This window comes from Coregonus lavaretus, assembly GCF_964263955.1.
Source record: "Coregonus lavaretus genome assembly, chromosome: 27".
NCBI classification, from domain to species: Eukaryota; Metazoa; Chordata; class Actinopteri; order Salmoniformes; family Salmonidae; genus Coregonus; species Coregonus lavaretus.
In genome coordinates this window covers 15,719,615-15,742,073 of record NC_140014.1, presented here as the reverse complement: position 1 = coordinate 15,742,073, position 22,459 = coordinate 15,719,615, and the positions used below count along the sequence as shown (strand labels likewise).

At 43.4% G+C, this 22,459-nt stretch overlaps 1 protein-coding gene across 1 annotated transcript in view; it reads right to left on the bottom strand.

Moving 5' to 3' along the window:
* LOC311103169 (disks large-associated protein 2-like) overlaps positions 1-22,459 on the bottom strand; it is a 307,883-nt gene that overhangs the window by 14,297 nt on the left and 271,127 nt on the right. The window contains exons 4-6 of the mRNA XM_084144717.1: positions 17,594-17,805; positions 7,092-7,272; positions 5,768-5,987 (exon numbers count right to left, since the gene is read on the bottom strand). Coding sequence (XP_084000843.1) covers positions 5,768-5,987; positions 7,092-7,272; positions 17,594-17,805 — 613 coding nt within the window. The remainder of the gene's footprint in view (positions 1-5,767; positions 5,988-7,091; positions 7,273-17,593; positions 17,806-22,459) is intronic.

The window sequence follows — 22,459 nt, the reverse complement described above, 5'->3', positions numbered from 1 at the left end:
TGTGTGTGTGCATGCGTGCTAGCACTCTGGTACCCTGTAAACCATGACCCATTTTCTATTCTAGTCAAGTCTGTTGCCCATGTTGTGAATGGTTTCTGTTCATACAAGGACCTGTACATTGCTAGACATTACCTCCTTTTCAACCTGATAGCCAGCGAGGTGAGACAGGTAGTCTCACCAACTGCATACATCCTTAAACATTCTTGTGTAAGAGGAAGTTAGTTGTTATCATGTTGATGATACTGTATTTTCCTGTGTACCAAATCCCCCAGATATTGTTGTTGTGGGGGAGGCCAGATGGAGGTGCTCACATGGAGCAGGCCTTTGGTGACAAGCTTCTTAAATACCAGCCCCTCGTATCACACTTGGACAGCCTCGGATATAGGTGCAAGCTAGTAGCACTGATATTTGGCAGTCTTGGCCACGTACATAGGCTTACAGTACGTGGCCTCCAGATTGCAGGCCTGCCAAAGACTAAAGCATTTGGCTTGGTACTGCTCTGTTTCAGCTGTTATGGGCAGCCAAGCTGTTTGGAGAAGGAGGTGCTTTCTGTATCCTTAAGTGTCCATGCATACAAAAACCGTTGACATGTTTGAATCCTTCTTGAATGTAATGTGATTTGTGGATTCAAATAAAGTCTTTAAAATGTTTGTGCCTGTGTATCTGTGTGTGTGTTTCTGCATGTGTAAAAACATAGAGTGAAAGTATTCCCAACAGTCCAAACAGCTACTGAGTATTTCTGTTCCATAATCTGATTTTATGAACAATGTAAATTCCCAAGGTTCCCGTTTGTTCCTATAGAGTAAATCCAATGGCTCATTTGATTTACAGCCAGTCTTTGAGATTTATAGTTATATGATAACTACCAAGATTTACTTTGCTCCATTCCGGAGTGACATTGAACAGAAAACTCAAGATATGTCATGAAAAACAATATATCCACAGAAAAACAATATATCCACAGAAAAACAATATATCCACAGAAAAACAATATCTCCACAGTCAGAGTAAAGACTGTCAAGACCCATAAGCAAAGGGCAGTCTATTTAGTCTACCACAGAGCTCCACAGAGTCTTTGGTAAAATGTGGTAAATGTCATTTGTGACAGATGACAGACTCATCGATTAATAAGTATACATTCAATACTAGTCCTCTTAAAGAACAGTAAGAACAATTAATGTCAATGTTCACTAATGCTTACAGCAGTTCAGAATGCTTTGGTCCATCAGTTCAAGCCAAGTGCAATTGAAGTCTGATGTACATTCAAATTCTTTGATTGTTCATCACATTCTTATGGTACATTCCATCCAGCTATGCGGTTGCTGCCACTAATATAGTCCTTTAATGTCAAACCACATTAATGGTCAAGGGGTTATCCTACGCATTAGGAAACATTCATACAGTGCTTTACGTGGCCACGATACCCAGAAGAATGCATCCATTAAGATCCATAGTAAAACACTGCCTTTGGACATCAATACTAAATGTTCCCATGTTGTCATCTGCTACTGATACATTCATCGCCACATTCTTCTTAGTGTTCAGAGTGTCAGAGACATGTATGTTATCTCCGCACTGTTGTACTCATATCTCCCACTCCATAGCTCTACACTAGAGCTCCTCTTCATGGAGCGTGGTTCCCACTGGGGAGCCTTCTGCTGCCACCTGTCCTGGTCACAGTGAGACTTCCCTGGGTTGTCAGGGGCTGTGTCCCCCTCTTTATCTCCAGGGTCCTCACAGACATCCATGCCAGAGGGATCTGTGGCTTCCCCTGTGGCATCCTCTGGCTCCATGGGTGCCATCTCAAATGGGGACAAGCTAATGCTAGCTGGGTCTAGTAATAATAGTAGTGGATCTAGGTCTAGGATGACTGGTTCTGGGTGGCCTATATAGTCCAGGTCTACTGAGTCTGGGGTGAATGGACTGCCCAGTCTGAAGGAGACCGGACCAGGTGAATGAACTGTAACTTGGTCCTGTGGTTCTGGATCTTCGGGGAACTCAGTAGGTAGGTATTCATGCATTTGATCTAATCGGTACTCCATAGCTGGGTCCACACACACTGATTCCATTCGGTATATAGAGGGTTGGTCCAGACTGGGGGGGCTCAGAGAAACTGGGTCTGGTGGTGTGTACATGGCGATTGGGCTGAGATCAGATGAACTCACACTAATGGTCTCCAGAGGTTCCGGCGGATCCAAGAAGACTGAGTTCAGATCTGATTCATCTGAGGAATTGAAGGTGGTTAAGTCCAAATGGACCACAAATGGATCAGATGGACAATCAGTGGCCTGGTCCACTGGTTCTGGACAAGGTGGCCATTCTGGCTCCAGAGACTCATCAAACTCATCAAAGGAGTCGATGGTGACTGGATATGCATGCACTACTATTTCCGATGAGAATATGTCTAAATCTAAGGGGATTGGATCTGGGAGGTCTGGAAAGCAGACGTTGGCTAGGTCCTGTGATTCTGAATCAGGTGGGATCAGACACACATCCAGTGGTTCTAAATCAGTTGGGCTCTTTGGTGTAACTATGACAGTTGGGAAAATGGTAACTGAGTATTGATCAAGTTTCTCTGATGAGCACACATTAGTAGGGGACAGTGGTTCTATCTCTGGCTCTGTTGAGACTATAGGGCCTGGGTCTAATGGTTCAGGATCTGAAAGACACACAGGAACTGGGTCTTGAGACACTGGATTTTGCTGGCACACAGTATCGTCTTCCACAGATTCTGAATCTGATGCGGACAAGTCAGAGTCTGACTCTTGTGGTGGGGACACAGTAACCACAGGTACTGGATATGGTAGGTGCATAATTATTGGTTCTGGGACTAGGGGTTTCACATTAACTGAGTCAATTGATTCTGTATCTGAAGGGTTCAGATTAACTGGGTCCAGCTTGTTTGTTTCTTCAAGGTACACATTAGCTACGTCTGTGGGCACTGGATCTGGAGAGCACAAAGTCTTTGGGTTCAGCTGCTCTGAATCTAGGGGGTCCTCAATGGCTGGATCCACTGACTGTGCTTCTGAGGAGCTCATGCTGACTGGGTCAGGAGATACCAGTTCTGATAGCCTCTTAGTGTTCTGGTCCAGTGGTTCTGGGCGAACCACAGTGTTTGATGAGTCTACTGGCACTGGTTCTGTTTGGATCATGGTAACTTTATCCACAAGTACTGGATCTAGAGTGATCGGGATAGAACCCTCCACGAACAGCGATGCTGGACGCCTTAGAATGGCTGGGTCCATTGAGATCTGTTTAGGAAGATGGCGCATCACGACGGCCTGCTTCTCCTGCACCTCTCCCTCCTCAGGACAGTTGACGGCTGCATCCGCCGTGCTCTGTCTCACCAGCACCTTGCTCCTGGCCTGCGTCCCTACTGACAATTGAGCCACTTTAGGCCGTTTCCCAGCCGCCCCTGTTCCCCCAGACGCCCCAGGCTGTGGAGACCACGTGCTGTAGTGCTGCGTGAAGCTGTTGAAGTTACTATTGAAGGCCCTGAGCTCAGTGCACAGGTCCCTCCTGAGATCAGACAGCTCACGACGCATGGCCGACACTTCCTCCTTCCACTGCATGCTGATGGTTGCAGCCAATTGGGCCGACTCCTTGATACTGGCCTGGATTGCTTTGGGTGAGGGCCTCTCTGGGGCCTGGATGCTAGCTTTAGGGGGCCTGAACAGGCTGGGTGAAACAGGGGGCCCAGACTGGGGTTTGGCTGTAGCACTGATACTGTCTTGGCGGTACAGTATGTCTCTTCTGATAGGGCAGCCTAGATCATCATGGGCCAATGGGCCTGTGTCTGCCACGTCTCGATGTACACTGGCCTGGTACTCAGGTAAGCTAGTGGCTTCCTGTGTATATTTTCCCTCTGGAAGACAAACGTAAATATGTAGAGTATGTCATCAGACCACAGGTGTGAGCAGCTGGAGAGAATGTGCTATCGGAGCCACAAAGCACAGAAATCAAGTCATGCAGTTTTTAGGTTAAGAAATGTATGAGTCAAAATAAGACTTGAAATTGTTAGTATCTAAAAATAATTATTACAGTATGTGCTTGAATCTATGATGCTACATAAGGAAACCTTTAGGAACATAAATAAACTAAATGTTCATAGTCCCATTTTGACTCATATTTATGATTATGGTTTACACTGCCTTCTCAATCTCAAATGAACCTGTATCATGCATGCGTCTCATCTTTTCACTGCATAAAGACAGCCCCAAAAACACATGAGAAAGAATAAGAAACTGTAAAAACCTACTGTATGCATGGTATTCAAAACCTCTGGAAGATTGACCACATATGATACAGGTGTAACTTGGTACACTGGAAAGAAGCAAAGATGAACAACGCATCCCCACCTCTATCAGGAAGTATAGTATGAACCCTATTGAACATCATGAGGTCCAGTATAACCTATCTACCTGAAGTCAGAGGGTGGAACCAATCGCCCAAAGACTCCTGACATCAGACACAACCCACCCTCCACACCATAGATTACATGAAACTGCAATTACACATTTTAAGATGTTTAGTTTGTTGAGAAAGCAGTGTAAATAACTGGAAAAAATCTGTCAAAAGCACAATTCTCCAGATGGCCACACCTTCTCTGACCCTTCCCATATATCATTGGTATAACTCCACGGCAGAAAGAATGGGTACCACTGGATGGCTTCATACCACTGGAAAGATGTTGATCTTCTTTTTTTAAGACTTCACTTCTTTACAAGGGCAAGGTTGTTGTTGTTTTTGTGCAGATCCAGGAATGGAAAACAATGTCATGGCTACTATTTTTCCCCTGGCGAAGCAGGCGACCTTACAGGACCGTTTGCTGAAGTGCTTTTAGTCACTCAGTGTCACACTTGCAGTTTATTTTATTTCACATGAAAGAAAAACAACATTTTTGTGACCTCAATTTTGTTGACCAATGCAGTTATTACCCACCACATCTGTAGGAACTGAACTGGAGAATCTGTGGGATAGAAAACTCAAAGCACAAGGTGTGTGTGCATCACTGTGTGGTTTGTAAGTACACGTAGATAAAGCTGTAGTAAACCCATTCAGTCATGAAGACTCTGGAGTTGAAGGACTGTTAATCTCAGCCCTTTTTCCCCTGCCCAGAGTGTCAGTCAAGCTGAGAACACACCCAAAGCACCTGTGGCTTATCATGAAATTAGGTTTAGACCCAGATTGTGCTCAAGGCGAGCAAATCCATCACGTAAAATAAAAACCTATGGTACAGAAACAGCAACGAGGGAGAATAAAATCCATAATTCCCTTAATCTGAAAAGGTCTCATGATATAACGTTCACTTCATGTGCCTGCAGAATGATTTCAATAGGGTTCATAACTTTTCTCTCTGATATGAATGATGAATGAGGATATTAATTACTGTATTGAAAATGCAATATGATGGATTGGCTCAAAGCAACTCATAAACTGTACTTGAATACTATTTTTATATCAACAATCAGGAAATATGTAAAAGTGATTCATGCAAACGTATGAAGCCATTTCATAAAGCATTTCAAGAGCAGAGCAACACAAGAAATATCATGTGCATGCTGTTAACTTCATCAATCTCACTTGATATAACATTTTGCTATTTACAAATGGTAACTGTCTTAACTGATGTATAAAGATTACTTGCATGGTTATTTCAACATATCATCGACTTTGGATACTAGATCAGCTGTCCTCTTAATCAATTGTTCATACACTACTGTGTCTGTTTATGTACTGCAGTCCCCTCCTTCCCTGTTGGTCTTACCTGTGGTGGACCTGATGGTGGAGGTGACGGTGGAGGAGGTCATGGAGGGGATGTAGTCATCATCCTGGGAGTAGCCAGCCTGGATGGCCCTCAGGTAGCTGTGGCTCCGTGTCCGGAAACAGCCGGGCAGGTCCAGAGCCTCCACAGCCTGGGATTCCACCTCACTGAACACCGACTCACACACTGACTCAAACTGACCGTTTATCTCTGTCTCACTCACCTGCAGGAGAGAACAACATTTTTCACTTTTCTTTTAGTTTTTGCCTTTGTGGGAAGAAATGAATTGGTTGTTTACAAAGTTTGCTTGAAATGGGTACCAGCTAATTGCCAGGAGAGCAAATGTTTGAAAAGGATAGAGTTTGCAGAGAGAGGTAAACAAAATTGTATTGTTCAAATTCTGGTTTAATTTGAGCATTTTCTTGAAACGCAATTACTTTGTGAATGTCAAGCCTATGAGTTGCTCACCAGGACAATGTTTTTTGGTTGTTGTTTTTGTTTTTGTTTTTCTCAGTTTCTTCAGTTTCTTCAGTTTCTTCAGTTTCTTCAGTTTCTTCAGTTTCTTCAGTTTGCCGCAGTAGCTCACATTATGCATTCTGAAAGCTAGATCTATGATGACATTTTTAAAGGATTGGAGGAATTCAAGGTCATATCCTGTAGTGGCATAGCATACTGTATGAGTGTTAGTTCCCTCTGAATCCCCTGAGAGAATGTGAGTCCTGACCTCGACAGAACCATTATTTGGCAATCTTAATATCCTCAGACAGATATGCATCTTGTGATTTAAAGATATCCATTTAGGGAAAATGAAATGGTATCTATCTCGCCATTGCTATTTGGCAATCTTTAAAATCGGAGATAAGGATCCTGTTCTATTGAAAGATATTATCTTGTAATAACCTCAGCAAGGTACCGTGGAGGCAGAGATAGACACAGGGAATTAGGGGGGGAGCGGTTGAGCTTTTAAGACTTGGGACAAATCAATACACTCCGACTTTAAGAGAGAGATTTAGATCTTAAATGAATATAAACCAGAGACATAACATACTCCATTTGGCTTTTACACATTAAAATGGTTTTAATGTCCATTCTAGAATGCCCTTCTAGCCAATCAGAAACGAGTATTCAACAATGCTGTGGTATAAGATAAAAGTACCTGAATCTAAGGGAGGTTAAAGACAGCATTGAATAAAAGAAGAGAGAAAGAACGCGAAATCCACTGACAGGAGCCAGAGTCAGGGCAGACGGCCGTCGTGACATCTGACGTAAGACAATGATAATATCCTGGACATATCATTGTTATAGGCCAGGGACTCACCTGGCTGACCTGGCTAACACAGCTGGCCTGGCTGAGAGTGCTGACTGCCCGCATGTAGCTCTGGTTCCTGGAGCGGAACTGTGCTGCTGGGAGAGGTGGCTGCTGGGAGTTGTAGTTGGTGGAGGGCTCCAGTGCCATGCTGGGGTGGTGGGGGTGCATGTCTCTGGAGGCCTGCAAGTGGTAGTTCTGACTGAACGGAGAGAGAGAGAGAGCGAGAGAGAGACGACAGAGAGAGAAAGATGACAGAGAGAGAGATGACAGAGAGAGAGAGCGACGACAGAGAGAGAGATGACAGAGAGAGAGAGAGACGACAGAGAGAGAGAGACGACATAGAGAGAGAGCGACGACAGAGAGAGAAAGATGACAGAGAGAGACGACAGAGAGAGAAAGATGACAGAGAGAGAGACGACAGAGAGAGAGACAACAGAGAGAGAAAGATGACAGAGAGAGAGATGACAGAGTGAGAAAGATGACAGAGAGAGAGATGACAGAGAGAGAGAGATGACAGAGAGAGACGACAGAGAGAGAAAGATGACAGAGAGAGAGAGACGACAGAGAGAGAGATAGAGACACACACAGGAGACATACACAGAGAGAAATAGAGACAATAGTCGTCAAGGTGCCGTAGAAATGAACTTAATCATTTTAATTAAAGGTACTTTGACTAATAAACAAGTAATTTGACACATTGCCACAGTTGTTACAAAGGGGGAAAAAACTGTGAAGTCTTATTAACTTCACGGCAGGCATCCTCTGGGCGAGCTGAACTTCAGACTGAGACTGATTATGACATTGCATTCCACAGGGGAGGTGGCTCTTCCTCACCCCACTAAATCATTGCTGTGTTCAACAGTGTCCTCGAAATGGCAATTCGATTTGCTATTGTGCTGAAACATTCAATCAATGCTTGACGATGAGGGAAATGCTAATTAGGAGCTAGTTAGCGAGCAGAGCAAGCATTTCTGAGAGAGCAGGAGAGTCAGCCAGGTCAATTAAATGTGCTTCCCCAGAAGGGCAACACAGCCTTTACTCATGGAGTCACAGAGAGGTTGGACTAGAACTGCTAGCATTTTCAACCAAAACTGACATGTAAAGTGCAAAGAGATAGAGGGAGGAAGAGATGGAAAGAGAACAGGTAGGTGGAGAAAGCATAGGAATACAAAATAAGTATAACCTAATGCTATGTCAGATAGGGATGAGTAAGCAGTTTTCTAGCATTTGTGTAGGAACAAAAATTGGTGTGATTATAACCCTGCCACTCCATCAAAAACGGTCAGATATGGACCTTTTGCATTTATACAGCATTCATCGACTATATCAATCATTCATACACTGTATAGCAAGTTATCCCTGGGAGAGATAACATCCAGAGATGAGCCTAGGAAAAAAGGGCATTGAGGTGCAGAGGCTCAGTTAAAGTAACTAATATACTATTAAAAACAAAGATTAGTCACCGGTCAAGACCAGCTACCACTGTGATACATTCAATATCAGTTAAAGACGGAACCAACTCAGTGCTATCAATATAGCTAAGAGCCCATGTAGGTTAGACAGAGCCTTTATTGTGTTCAAGGGTGCTGTATGGCTAGGCGGCATGGCAAGAGAAATAGGAGTTTGGCCTGGCTGACTTGCCATTGACTAGCAATGAGTGTTTGCTGTATGAGGTGTCCATATTGAGTCGGTCAGCAGGGCTCAGTGCCAGCTGGCTTTTCAGCCTGACCACTGCAACATGGCAGCACCAGAGAGTAGAGAGAGAGAGGGAGAACACGGTGCTTGTACTCACCTTAAGTCTGCAGCAAAATTGGTGATGTAGTTGCGCACGTCACTGTTCATTTTATCCACCCGGTAAGAGCTGTGGGGAGAGAGAAGAAGCAGTGTTACTAAGTCCACTGCTGTTGGGAGTCAATGGATGCGGGTGGGACTGAGATCACGATGCAACATCAAAGGATTCTGATTGATTTTGTATGTTTGTGGGGACATCAAATGTTTGCCTGTGATGTTCACCAAAGTGCCGCAAACATTAGGGTGATACAAGTACATGTTTATGGACAAGCTGACCGCCGCAACTGCAACTAATGGAATTAATGGTCATGAAATGGTGCTTAATGGCAGACAGTACCTCATGTTATTGCCCGGTGTCTGTCTGTATAATACACAGACAGACAGACAGGCAGACTAGACATCATGGGGGTATTATCCGATTGTGATTACTTTTAGCACACAGTTGTACAATTATAAAACAAAATGAGTCTAAGGTGCACTTAAGAAGATCATCAGCAATTATAAGTAGGCCTATAGGTTACGGCTCATTTACCCATGAAGTGTACAACAATGTAAATGAAAATACAGAGGCTCTCATCATGAATAAAAAGTCATTTTCCAACGGCAGATTAGTTGTGCGTAACTGAGGAGTAAAATACAACTAAAAGTTCCATCCATGAACACTGAAAGCAGCTCCAGCTTTTAGCTGACAACATCAGATGAAAGCGCAGCACATTGACTGACGGAGATACTGTGCATTACTTCACCCATCCCCACAGCGTAGAGATGTCTAGTATAGTCGATAGAGCTTAGACAAGCTCCTTCACAAAAAGGCAACCCTTTATCATTTTTTACCCCAGCACATTTGGCGTTAATGTCTCTACCCGTTGCTAATGCACTTCCCATTGGTGGCAAATATGAAACTATGATACGATGTGAATCTCTGCCTCCCTTTCTCTTCCTGCCTTTCATGCTGGCTGTGAATGGAACCTAATGTATTCTTTCAGTGGTTAAACAAAGATGCTTTTGCCGAGACAAAGTCATTGTGCTGAGTTCTACCAAAACGGAGAGAGAGAGAGAGGGAAAAGTCATATGTAAGAGTACAAAGGAGAGGGAGAATGCTGCAGCTAGGAGAAAGAGAGTGTGTTATAAAGCCGGAGAATGAACTCCAGAGAGAGAGGGAGGAAGAGAAAAAGGAAGAGGGGGAGAGAGAGAGCGAGAGAGAGAGAGAGAGAGGGAGAGAGAGAGAGAGAGAGGGAGAGAGAGAGAGAGAGAGGGAGATAGAGAGTGCATTAAACCTTGAGAGTGAACAGATGAGGGCAATAGGAACACACTAGGCATTATAACTTCTGGGAAATGTGTCTGCTCTATAACAGGAAGGTCAGCAGATATATGGCCTACAGCAGCCCAGACAACCAGAACTAACAGCAAAGCCCAATAGAGAATAACCACATTGTCTTAATGTTTACTGTCAGTGGGACTCAAGATAATGAGCAGTGCAGTTTAGCCTCATCCCGGAAGACAGGGGTCAAGAGACAGTAAGGAAATCAGGAAGTCAGAGGGACCTACAAATGGGTTTAAGCCACATTATAAATCCATTATAATCATCAGTGTCTAATGATTAAAAGCTATTATCATCATCATCCGCACCATGAACATACAGTAGGAGATAGAAATAAATAGCAGGTACATGGCCAAAAAATATATAAGCCAATGTTTATATGAGCCCCTTTCAAACAGCCCCTTATTTACCACTTTCTTTCTTTTTTTTTGGGGGGGGGGGGGGCTGTTTGAAGTTCAAATTAGGGAGGCGTTAAACAATAAATGGAAGTGTTAATGAATTTACCTGCAAAAAAACTGAGAACCATTCACACAAACACGATACCTGTATTTTGGTTACAGGGTCTGTGAAAATGCAGGAATCATGACTAGGTCTTTAGGTGGGTTTTAATTGACTTTGTTTTTTACCCCCTACCCCTTTCAGATGTACCAAAACGCTGCTTTAAAAAAGTGGGATTTTGGTCTGTGTATTCACTGTAGACAGTGTTGGGCTACCTGGTTCAGGCCAGGCTGAAGAATGCCTGCTGTGGAGGCCGATAGCCTAGTGTTTAAGTAACTGAAAGGTCGCTGGTTCGAATCCCTGACCCGACTAGGTGAAAAATCTGTTCCTGTGCCCTTGATCAAGGCACTTAACCCTAGTTCCTGTAAGTGACTAAAATGTATGAAAGGGATATTACAGTTAATAATGACTGTACCCTTAAAGGCAACAAGGACTTTAACTATGAGTGAAAGTACCACACAGATCTACTGTATATAGTATAAGTCTTATGGGAACAGCTCAACAAACAACGAAGCAGTGTCTCAAACAGCAACTAATCAATGGAATGGGATTTCTCTCCGACATTGAGATGTGAGCAACAAGCGTTCATCTGATACGCAATCGCAATCTGAATGACTAATTGCCTTATTTCACATCAGGAACTAACGAATGCGTCACGCATGTTCATTTTGGTTCATTATGACTGCTACTCAACAGGCTAATCATAATTTGAAGAGAAAAAAACAGAGTTATTTTAAAACCTGCCTCAAATAGCTGGGGTTGATTGGTTTGGCTTTCGTAGATCTTGTCCCCCCCATTCCTAATGGGAAGGCAGCCATTAGAGAAAGTGTGCCTCTCTCCAATGAGGGGGAGTGCTCCTCTGCTCCTCTATCAAACGCTATGTGTACCATGCCTGATTGACTCATTAACTTATCCTGCTATGCAGTGATGCTTTATTTTGCCAAATGCCTTTCCAGTCCTTATCATCATCATTAACACATCCCTTAAACGAGTATGGCTAGTCCCTTGTATCGCTGCGTGAAATCCGATACAAATAACATTAATTCATCTTAGTCTACAACCTACAGCTTGGGACCCCAAGGCACCTTTTGGTGGGTGTAAATTATCATTAATTAAAATGACCATCAATGTCAGCCCCCTCTTGTGGTGGAGCGTTTCAGCTGAATGGGCCTAGAGACAGGCTTGGTGACGGTGATGTATTCTTTATTGGTGAGAAAGTGGATAGAGAACCACCCTGTCAGCCATGAGAGGGAGGTGACACAAACCAAAGGCTGTTCTCACTTTAACACAATTAGCTACAAGAACCTCTGCCGTCAAATTTACACCCACCGCGACCCCGAGGGAGAGGAAATTGCTTCAAATGGGAACAGAAATCCAACCTTGCTCACACACACGCCTCAAATCCAATCCAATTCAGTCCAAACAAGCAGTGAGCCATGATATTATGAGAGCTTTTATGTCAGGTGCCACTCAGATTAGCACTGCCACTCAAGCATGGAGCCCCACACTACAGCCAAATCTGGACCATTTTTGGAGCAATGGCAGAGATAATTCGTATGGCACAAGCCAGGGTCTAAAACAATTAAAATATAAAGTATCTTTTGAGTTCATAATTAGTCAAAATTAACATGTAAAATTAAAAGGGAAATTAGTAGGGCCAGGAGTTTTACTGACAATGTGACCTTACCAGGAAAAACTCTGGGCCTCAAGGTCAGCCAAAACTACTGGGCCTAGAGGTGAGGCTCAAACTTCAATAGCTACAATAGGAGCCACAGACAGGCAATACTGGAGCAGTCCTGAGGTGTCACAGGAAGACAAATGGTAAGACAAAGAGAATACTATTCAGCCCCTTCAGTCATTAATGAAAGGCCTCCACAGCAGGCATTCTTCAGCCTGGCCTGAACCAGGTAGCCCAACACTGCAACACTAACATGTTGAGGTAGCCCAACACTGTCTACAGTGAATACAGGAGAAACCTCATCAACTGTCTCCATACTTGTATTGTTGTCAATGGACTCTGAGGCGGGCCGTGGGGCCGGGCAACATACAATTATCCATAAAGGTCAATATTCCTCTTTCACTGAGAACAGCAGGCTCCTGGACTAACTGCTGAGAGAGGCATTACCCAGAGAGACCCTCAGAGCATAATAAGTGCAATGGATATCTGCTGCTCCATCCTCTAAATCACTCCCTGTTTAGTGGCATTCTTAATGGAGTGTAATAGTTAGTACCCAAATCCAAAAACCATTTTGTTTTCATAGCTACTGGTTTTGGATCATAGGCTGATGAAGGGCATTAGCAAAGCCACTATCATCACATAATTAATATAATAAACTGCTGCATTGTGTAGTACTGTGTGTGTGTGTGTGTGTGTGTGTGTGTGTGTGTGTGTGTGTGTGTGTGTGCGTGTCCTATCGCACTGACGTGCATTCACACATTGCTTTCACACGTCAACGACATATACACTCACGGAGGACTTTTAAACCGTTCAAATTTAATTTCAACTTCTTATCAGACAAAATAATAATCCTTTGCAAAAAATAGCAGTGGAAATGAAATGTAATTAACACCCCAGAATCCTGGGTAACTCATTTTAATTGTGCGTGTGTCAGGCTGACAGCGGTGTGAGTATTAAGGGATTGTGTTTGCTTCACTTGCTGTGATGTCAGTATTTTCCAGGAAAAAGCCTTGCTGTCCCCTAACAGTAATTTAGCAACCTGTGTTGAATGGTAATGAGCAGAGCTGCTGCAGCATGCAGGGGTTGGGGAGGAGAGAAACTCACCACAGCCATACAGAGAGAGGTAGGATACTATCAAATCAAATCACATTTTATTTGCCACAAGCGCCGAATACAACAGGTGCCGAATACAATACCTTACAGTGAAATGCTTACTTACAAGCCCTTAACCAACAATGCAGTTAAAAAAAAAAAACTTTAAAAAAAAGTGTGAAGTAAAAAATAGATTAATTAAAGAGCAGCAGTAAAATCAAATAACAGTATGGAAGCTATATACAGGGGGTACCAGTACAGAGTCAATGTGCGGGGGCACCGGTTAGTCGAGGTAATTGAGGTAACATGTACATGTAGGTAGAGTTACAGTGACCTTGCATAAATAATAAACAGAGTAGCAGCAGCGTAAAAGAGGGGGTTGGGGTGGGGTGGGGTGGGAGGGGCAATGCAAATAGTCCGGGTAGCCATGATTAGCTGTTCAGGAGTCTTATGGCTTGGGGGTAGAAGCTGTTAAGAAGCCTTTTGGACCTAGACTTGCCGTGCGGTAGCAGAGAGAACAGTCTATGACTAGGGTGGCTGGAGTCTTTGACCATTTTTGGTATAGAGGTCCTGGATGGCAGGAAGCTTGGCCCCAGTGATGTACTGGGCCGTACGCACTACCCTCTGTAGTGCCTTGCGGTCGGAGGCTGAGCAGTTGCCATACCAGGCGGTGATGCAACCAGTCAGGATGCTCTCAATGGTGCAGCTGTATAACTTTTTGAGGATCTGAGGACCCATGCCAAATCTTTTCAGTCTCCTGAGGGGGAATAGGCTTTGTCGTGCCCTCTTCACGACTGTCTTGGTGTGTTTGGACCATGATAGTTTGTTGGTGGACACCAAGGAACTTCAAGGTCTCAACCTGTTCTACTACAGCCCCGTCGATGAGAATGGGGGCGTGCTCAGTCCTCTTTTTTTCCTGTAGTCCACAATCATCTCCTTGGTCTTGATCACGTTGAGGGAGAGGTTGTTATCTTGGCACCACACGGCCAGTTCTCTGACCTCTTCCCTATAGGCTGTCTCATCATTGTCGGTGATCAGGCCTACCACTGTTGTGTCGTCGGCAAACTTAATGATGGTGTTGGAGTCGTGCCTGGCCATGCAGTCATGGGTGAAGAGGGAGTACAGGAGGGGACTGAGCACGCACCCCTGAGGGGCCCCCGTGTTGAGGATCAGCGTGGCAGATGTGTTGTTACCTACCCTTACCACCTGGGGGCGGCCTGTCAGGAAGTCCAGGATCCAGTTGCAGAGGGAGGTGTTTAGTCCCAGGGTCCTTAGCTTAGTGATGAGCTTTGAGGGCACTGTGGTGTTGATGACTGTCATAACTGGATCAAGACCAATATAGAGCTGATGCAGCAGTACAGCAGGGATACCACGAGCACCGTAGAAATGGATAGAGATACATAGGATCTCCATGACAAGAATTACAACAGGCACGTTGCATTTACCTATGGCAATAGGTTTCACACTGTATTAACAACACTAAATTAACATCATGTACCATCAATCTCCATATTGGCATTTTTGCTGTTAAATGTAATGGTGTCAATCAAATGACCAAGAAGAAATATAGAATTTTCGGTATGCCATAATAGCACCAACAAAACATTCCCCCTTTCCAAAATGAAGACTGTGCTAGAACAAAGTAGCCTGTTATGCGAGTGCCAAGAATAGAGTTAATCTAATAGAGACCTGTACATTGATAGAGTCCAGAACATGTCAGTCAATGTGTCTGGTCTGGGAGGAGGGTTTTACAATGGAACATTAATAAAATGGACTCCTGAACCCTCCTGTTATTACTGTTTCCATATTCAACCATGAACAAAGAGAGACAAGTGGCCTTTGAGGAAGAGTGAAAGTGTGCTTGCTCTGGCAGACAGTGGCGCTACATTAACAATTACATCAGGGAAAGATGGATTCGCCAAGTACAATTTAATGTATTTATGTCTGATATAATGCTTACATTAAAAACGCAATAAAGAATAAACTATAGCGGTGGCTCGGAGAATAGTGACTTTCTCATACCTGCACTGACACAATGAAGAACACATTTAATTCAAGACAAAACTCTAAAACCAGTTAGACTGAAAGTCGATGGGAGATGGATTTTACACTGAGATCCACCTTTGAACTACCACAGGAACTCATAAAATGACCACGTTTTTATTGCAATATAACTCTGCCACTGCTCTGCGACCTAAATTGACAAGGATATGAATGATATATGAGAGTGCCCCAGGGGTGAAGGTGAGGAAGTGAGGTAACAAGGAAATGGGAGAAACACTGGGCAAACACAGCAGCCATTGACAAGGACAATTAACAAACCATACAAGGACAAGGAACAGCCCACATGAAAAAACACTACAGTTTACTATAGAATACTACAGTACTTACTATAGAATTCTATATTAATTGTAGTATACTGTAGATTATTCTACTACATACTGTAGTATCTCTTGATCATGTGTAGTACTTACTATAGAATGTTGTAGTATACTGTAGAATACCAAAGTAAATACTGCAGTATGATCTACAAAAAAACACTGTAGTAAATACTACAGTAATGTCCGCAAAAACACTACACTTTTTGAACTATAGTAAATTATACAATATTTCATTTCCAAATACCCTGCACATTCCTCTCACCCATATCCCAATTTGTGCCACCCATAAGTGAGAAATCTACATGCCAAGTATAGACCATTGTGTCCATACAGGTTATAGAAAATATTATTATCCGTTCAGACCCCTGTCCTACCTACCTACAGGTTATGGAAAATGTGCTCTTTTAGTATTTCTCCAGTAGGTTTCCTGAAGGAGAAAGCCACCACTTCTATGTCAAAGATAATCAAACAAAAACACTATAGTAAATACTACAGTAATGTCTGCAAAAACACTATAGTAAATACTACAGTATACTACAATCTACAAAAACACTACAGTAAATACTACAGTATAGTACAGTCCGCAAAAACACTACAGTAAATACTACAGTATACTACAATCTACAAAAACACTATATTAATTACCCTAGTATATACTACAGTTTTCTTTTACTACAGTATTAATATTATAGTTAACAGTAAATACTACAGTAAATAGTACACTATTCACTGTAGTGTTCACTGTTCACTGTAGTTCGCAAAAACACTACAGTGAATACAACAGTAAAGTCCGCAAAAACATTTCAGTGAATACTATAGTATTTATACCATAGTATAATATAGTATTTTTTCATGTGGGAGTCGAAGTAGACACAGAGGAAATAACTAGTGTGCCCCTTTAAACACTCTGTGAAATTAATTAAAGGCTCTAAAACTATTCTGAAACCAAATTTGTAACGGTGAGACATTTCTATGGAAATAACATCATTGCATAATTTCGGTTAAAATTTTCCTCACTGACTTTAATGTAAAGAAAGGTAGATGACTACAATATGCAGTCTTATAATCCAATAACAACATTGCCTTCCAACAGAGTATGTAAAAAGGCAAACAGCATTATTGCCCCTCTTATTGAATCATCTATCCAGGATATGTTTTTGCTTGTGCCATTGTCGCTGTGTTAGAATTCTGCTCGTCTCATCCAATGGACAAGTATTGTAATCTAATTTCATGTTAATCTGCTGCATTTGTTCTAACGTCATGCCATTATTATCCTAACCTCGTTTCTGTTATTGTGTCTGCATCATGTCCTATCTAATCCTTTCCAGCATTCATTCATTTTATACCACAGTGTGCACACTTAACAATGCTTTATAAACAATTCAAAACTTTTCACTATAGATATCAAATCTGATTCATTTATTCATTAATTTGCTATTTCTACAAGTTCTAGAAGTTGCCCTTATTAACCACAGATCTAGGATCAAATCTTTGGCATTGCATGTGTAATGGGGGTCAGTGTGCTGCTAACAGCTTAGCTTCCTCCACTGTCTGACTGCCCCATACTGGGCTTGAACCAGTGATCCTCTGCTTCGCAACACACAACACCGCCCTCCTTAACAACGTTCCAACAGGTTGAGGCACCCAAAGGGTACCGATTGGATGGCTCCATCCATGATATTTCAAGCTAGCTGTGGAGTGAGCTTACGGCACATCCTTAACTCAGTTACACATGCTTGGATATTTTACATGGCCTAACCTCTGGGAGTCTAGGAGCGGTCTCTGCATGACAGACTTGACCAGGGCATCTGGCCGGACCGTCTTCATGGGGGAGGTCTTGGGGCTGGAGTCAGACTCTCCACTCTCCTCATCACCCATGGCTTTGACGTAACTGCTGCTCCTCATCCTCCGACAGGGGATCTCATCGTCCTTACCTCCCCCTGGGTAACCACTCCACTCATCCTGAGGTACCTGGGGGGGAGGGAGATAGAGAGAGGGTTAGAGAGAAGGGTTACTATATGCCATTTAGCCGATGGTTTTATCCAAAGGGACTTACAGTCATGCGTGCCAACTAAGCTACAGAGGACCACCGGGTTCAGGTGGGGTCTTTGGGTACTACTTTTTATGTGGTGTGAAGTGGCACTAAAGCTATGTAACAGAAGTAGTAAGATTGTAGAAGATACTGTAATGTAATTATAGTATGAGTACTACAGATACACAGGTTTACCTCAAAGTTTCTTTGGTCCCACTTGTGGTAGCATGTATTTACCTACAGTCGTGGTCAAAAGTTTTGAGAATGACACAAGTATTGGTCTTCACAAAGTTTGCTGCTTCAGTGTTTTTAGATATTTTTGTCAGATGTTACTATGGTATACTGAAGTATAATTACAAGCATTCCATGAGTGTCAAAGGCTTTTAATAAGTTTATGCAAAGAGTCAATATTTGCAGTGTTGACCCTTCTTTTTCAAGACCTCTGCAATCCGCCCTGGCATGCTGTCAATTAACTTCTGGGCCACATCCTAACTGATGGCAGCCCATTCTTGCATAATCAATGCTTGGAGTTTGTCAGAATTTGTGGGTTTTTGTTTGTCCACCCGCCTCTTGAGGATTGACCAAAAATGTTGATGGTTTGTTCCCCGAGCCACTTAGTTATTACTTTTGCTTATTGGCAAGGTGCTCCATCATGCTGGAAAAGGCATTGTTCGCCACCAAACTGTTCTTGGATGGTTGGGAGAAGTTGCTCTCGGAGAATGTGTTGGTACCCTTCTTTATTCATGGCTGTGTTCTTAGGCAAAATTGTGAGTGAGCCCACTCCCTTGGCTGAGAAGTAACCCCACACATGAATGGTCTCAGGATGCTTTACTGTTGGCATGACACAGGATTGATGGTAGTGCTCACCTTGTCTTCTCTGGACAAGCTTTTTTCCGGATGCCCCAAACAATCGGAAAGGGGATTCATCAGAGAAAATGACATTACCCCAGTCCTCAGCAGTCCAATCCCTGTACCTTTTGCAGAATATCAGTCTGTCCCTGATGTTTTTCTTGGAAAGAAGTGGCTTCCTCGCTGCCCATCTTGACACCAGGCCATCCTCCAAAAGTCTTCGCCTCACTGTGCGTGCAGATGCACTCACACCTACCTTCTGCCATTCCTGAGCAAGCACTGCACTGGTTGTGCCCCGGTCCCGCAGCTGAATCAACTTTAGGAGACGGTCCTGGCGCTTGCTGGACTTTCTTGGGCACCCTGAAGCCTTTTTCACAACAATTGAACCTCTCTCCTTGAAGTTCTTGATGATCCGATAAATGGTTGATTTAGGTGCAATCTTACTAGCAGCAATATCCTTGCCTGTGAAGCCGTTTTTGTGCAAAGCAATGATGACAGCACGTGTTTCCTTGCAAGTAACCATGGTTAACAGAGGAAGAACAATGATTTCAAGCACCACCCTCCTTTTAAAGCTTCCAGTCTGTTATTCTAACTCAATCAGCATGACAGAGTGATCTCCAGCCTTGTCCTCGTCAACACTCTCACCTGAGTTAACGAGAGAATCACTGACATGATGTCAGCTGGTCCTTTTGTGGCAGGGCTGAAATGCAGTGGAAATGTTTTTGGGGGATTAAGTTCATTTTCATGGCAAAGAGGGATTTTGCAATTCATTACAATTCATCTGATCACTCTTCATAACATTCTGGAGTATATGCAAATTGCCATCATAAAAACTGAGGCAGCAGACTTTGTGAAAATTAATATTTGTGTCATTCTCAAAACTTTTGACCACGACTGTACATTGTAGTTTCTATAAGTACGTACAGTTTATCTTTAAACTGTGTATATTGCTACATAGACCTAAAAACAGTTAGCCATTAGCTGTTTGGTTTTGGTATGTCAGGAGAGTTGTTGTTTTCTCAAGGTTGCCTGTGTACTCACAGAGGCTATTGGCTCAGCCGTAGTGGTAAAGCAGACTGTCCTCGATCATGTTTATTGGTAAAATGAAGGTAGTGAGAGTGGGATCACAGAGGATTAAACTGAATAGGATATTCATCCACTGTCACATTTAACCACAGCTCAGGCAAAGATAGGTACAGTCAGTGATTAATCTGAGCCAGATCCTGCCGGAACAGGATCCGGCACCTCTCAGATTTTGACCTTGTTTGTTTCGGCACCTATTTGCCCGACTCCGGTACCTCACACGGCAGTATTGATAAAATCTGTTCACTGTTTGCACTGCATTTTTGTAAAAAAATGTTACAGCGATCAGAGTTAAAGCAAGTTGTCTCCTGGTTATTTCTCCGGCGTCACAGAAAAACCATTATGTAAAAGCTTGGTGATCCTTCTGTGCAATCATCCTAATCCTTCCACACTGATTTCTAACTTACTCTCTTATTTGTACATGTAGGTCATGGGGCGGGCCGGCGAGGTAAGTAACTGATCTTGAAACAGGTCTTGGCAGTGGTGGTCAGCTAGTGAAGAGGTCCCTACGTAATCACGTCACGTAGCCTAGGCTAGTCGTCTCCCTACTGAATTTGAAACTGAGGGAAAGCCAAATTAAAAATTAATAAGAAAAGGCAAAGTTTTTCAAGTCCAAAAATCCTGAAAAGTATGGTGAATCGAACCCGAAATGAGCCAGGGAACTGTCAGTGTCGGATGAGAGGAGTGAGAAGCAAACTACTCCTGATGGTGATGCCTTAGCTAGCAGCGCTGCTTATCCCGCCAGTTCAGCATCACCACCGGTACCTTCACTAGCTAGTAGGCCTACTAGTGAGTCAGACTCGGCGGGAGAGGCAGACGGGGAGTGGGCAGTGCATCCACCTACGAAGTGCCCGGAGCAGGTGCAATTTGGACGGAGGTTCAGTTCAAGACCAGGCAAACTTAGAACCCCTGGCTTGTCAAGCAAAATTCAAAACTGGGCTGTACAAAATGCAAAAAGGTAGGGAGTTTGGGCCCAGAAAAGACTGGAGGGATGAAACTAGCAAAAGAGTGGGTGGAATGCCTCCGATATAAAAAGCAACAAAGAGCCCTCAGAAAAAAGGTTTTTGAACATGCCCTAACCAAGGCCTATTTAGCGGCAGCAAGCATTGTAGACAAGGCTAAAAAGGACACCTTAACACAGGTTGTAGTTGAAGCTCAAAATAAAAACATAGACACTACGGCCAGAGTCTTCCGAACAGCTTACAAGGAGGCTAAACGTCACAGACCGCTCATGGTTTTGAGCAAGAAATTGACTGTCAGGAGTTAAATGGACTTGACATGGGGGGAATTCTCCATTCGAATGTTGCTTGCGCCAACATAAAGCAACTTATCAGCCTAATGCTTGATGAGGCTACTAGTTTGAATAAAAAGAGTTCCTTGATTGTATACATCAGACATCAGCTGGCAGATATGGACGTACCAGCAAGCATTTTTGTTGATCTTGTGAAACTGGAGGATTTATCTGCTGGGGGAATTGTCCGTAATCTGTTATCTGCATTAGAGGGTGTAAAGTTTACTGAGGACTTTCTCTCCAAAACCCTCATTGGAATTACATATGATGGTGCGTCTGTCATGCTGGGACGCAACAAGGCTCCAGGCCCTCTTCCCTAATATAACTGTTTGGCACTGCTCGGCACACAGGCTTGAGCTTGCAGTAGGCAATGTGATAAAAGAGATGGGAGCTATCAATAATTTAAAAATACTTATTGACAAGCTATATTCGCTTTATAGCGTATCCAACAACAAATGAATGGAGCTGAGGGAGTGCACATAGTGTTTAGACTCTTATATGTTGAGCCAGGGTGTGGATTTTCTATGTTTTGTTTTCTATGTTTTTGGTTCTAGTTCGTTTTGATGTATGTTGGCCAGGGTGGTTCCCAATCAGAGGCAGCTGTAGCTCGTTGTCTCTGATTGGGGACCATACTTAGGTAGCCTGTTTTCACTAGTTGTTTGTGGGATCTTGTTCTGTAAGGTTTTGTGTATAACCTAGGACTTCACGTATCGTTTCGTTTGTTGTTTTGGTTCGTGTGTGTACTGAATAAAGAATGTACGCTTATCACGCTGCGCCTTGGTCCGCATCTGTCGACGTTCATGACATTTAGACATTCAGCTGTGCAAAATCGGCAGGATCTTGGACACTAGATGGGTGGCATCCAGTTTTAGAACTGTAGAGTCTGTGTGGAAAAATTACCCGGCTCTTCACAAGCATTTCACCACAGTAGCGGAGGATGCCTCCCGCGACGATGTGACCCATCAGAGCTATAGTGGCCTTGCCATGCGCATATCCTCTCATGCGTTTGTTAACAATCTAGGCCTTATGTGTGATGCACTTCAAGTACTATCTGAATTGTCACTCGAGCTCCAAAAGAGAGACTGCACAATTATTACGGCACACAGGGCAGTCACCAGGGAAGCGAGGGTGTTCAGTGCAATGGCAGAGCAGCCAGGCCGACAACTCAGCCAGAGAGGGATTCAGGAGAACTCTTTCCAAGGCGTCAAACTGAATGGTGGAAGACCCAGCGACAGAGCCCTTAATCAGAGGGAGTTTTTCGAGAGCTTGGCGAGGAACATGGAGGCTAGAATGTTCTCTCATGGAGGACGGGCGGTGGACAATACAGGATACAGCCAGTTCATTGAGGAGCTGAAGGTGCTTTATGCGCA